The sequence below is a fragment of the Aplysia californica genome, unplaced genomic scaffold (genome assembly GCF_000002075.1).
Source record: "Aplysia californica isolate F4 #8 unplaced genomic scaffold, AplCal3.0 scaffold01359, whole genome shotgun sequence".
NCBI lineage: Eukaryota > Metazoa > Mollusca > Gastropoda > Aplysiida > Aplysiidae > Aplysia > Aplysia californica.
Genome location: NW_004798629.1, coordinates 11,312 through 12,865, shown reverse-complemented (window position 1 = coordinate 12,865; position 1,554 = coordinate 11,312). Strand labels below are relative to the sequence as shown.

General features: G+C 45.8%; 1 protein-coding gene across 2 annotated transcripts in view; it reads left to right on the top strand.

The window, feature by feature from the left end:
• Window positions 1-1,126, top strand: part of LOC101853834 (retinoblastoma-binding protein 5 homolog) — a 30,355-nt gene extending 29,229 nt beyond the window's left edge. For both annotated transcript variants that reach the window (XM_005112669.3, XM_005112670.3), the window contains one exon: window positions 767-1,126. In XM_005112669.3, the coding sequence (XP_005112726.1) occupies window positions 767-777 (11 nt within the window). In that variant the 3' untranslated portion in view covers window positions 778-1,126. The remainder of the gene's footprint in view (window positions 1-766) is intronic.
• The last annotated feature ends 428 nt before the right edge of the window (window positions 1,127-1,554 follow it).

The window sequence follows — 1,554 nt, the reverse complement described above, 5'->3', positions numbered from 1 at the left end:
CAGGTGGTTGGGGAGGACATAGACAGCAAGAACACAGGTGGGTGGGGAGGACATAGACAGCAAGAACACAGGTGGTTGGGGAGGACATAGACAGCAAGAACACAGGTGGGTGGGGAGGACATAGACAGCAAGAACACAGGTGGTTGGGGAGGACATAGACAGCAAGAACACAGGTGGGTGGGGTCAGGAAACGACGTTGTCCCAATGCAGGTGGATGGGTGGACGTTGTGTGGGTGGGGAAACGATGTTATATGACCTTATTGTGTTGTAAGTGCCGATGCGGAAACACGACGTGGTACCGTTACAGGTGTTTGTGTCTGGAAACGACATTGTACCGATACTGATGAGTGGGGGATACGACATTGTACCGATACTGATGAGTGGGGGATACGACATTGTACCGATACTGATGAGTGGGGGATACGACGTTGTACCGATACTGATGAGTGGGGGATACGACGTTGTACCGATACTGACGTTGTACCAATACTGATGAGGGGGGGTACGACGTTGTACCAATACTGATGAGTGGGGGATACGACATTGTACCGATACTGATGAGTGAGGGATACGACATTGTACCGATACAAGTGGGTGGGGAGGACATGGACAGCGAGAACACGGGTGGGTTCGGTCGGGGGAAAATATGAGGTTAGTTGTATCGATACAGGTGGGTGGTGGAATACCATGCTGTAAGTGTTGTTGTTATTTTTTTGGTAAGGTTCTTTTTTCTTTAATGTGGGGTTTTTTTCTACTTTTTTCTCAGGCATCTACTGATTGAAGTTGTGAGCAGGGACCAAAGTTGAGTCGGAGGTTTCTGTACAGGAGGATGTGAATGAGTCAGGCGGTGCTGCTGTGGGAACTACAGTCATGTATAGCTGTCCCTGGGAGGATATTGATGAACATTTGGAAGACAGCGTGGTGAAATCAGGCGCTCGGCAAAGTAATGAAATTGTTGAAAAAACACTGACATTTTTCTGCCCGGTTCGGCAATGTTTATAGAATTTTATTTTTGTTTGTTGGCTTAATGCAATTGTTGTCAAGTTAAAAACCCATTTCTGGGTGGATTTTGATGGAAAATGTTGATTAACGGCATGAAAAATATTAAATTTTTTGTTTCCACGGACTAAAATAACCAAATTTTGGCGGCCATTTTCTCGTTAATTCTACCTTTGAAACCAGGCCATACCAATAACTCTGCATGCCCAAAACTTGACGAGCGCCCGATTGCACCCTGCGTCGTGACACATTTGTAGAATACTGTTGAAAGAAACTGCTTAAGACGGCCGCCCTTTGTCAAAGAAAAAATTGGCTGTCGTCAGTGTAAGTTTTATACATTGTTGTTATGATGTAAAAAAAGACGCAATGGGGGGAGTGGCTGTTTGTACAGGTGGTCGTCTTGTACAGGTGGTTGTCTTGTACAGGTGAACAGGTGATTGTCTTGTACAGGTGGTTGTCTTGTACAGGTGAACAGGTGATTGTCTTGTACAGGTGGTTGTCTTGTACAGGTGAACAGGTGATTGTCTTGTACAGGTGGTTGTCTTGTACAGGTGA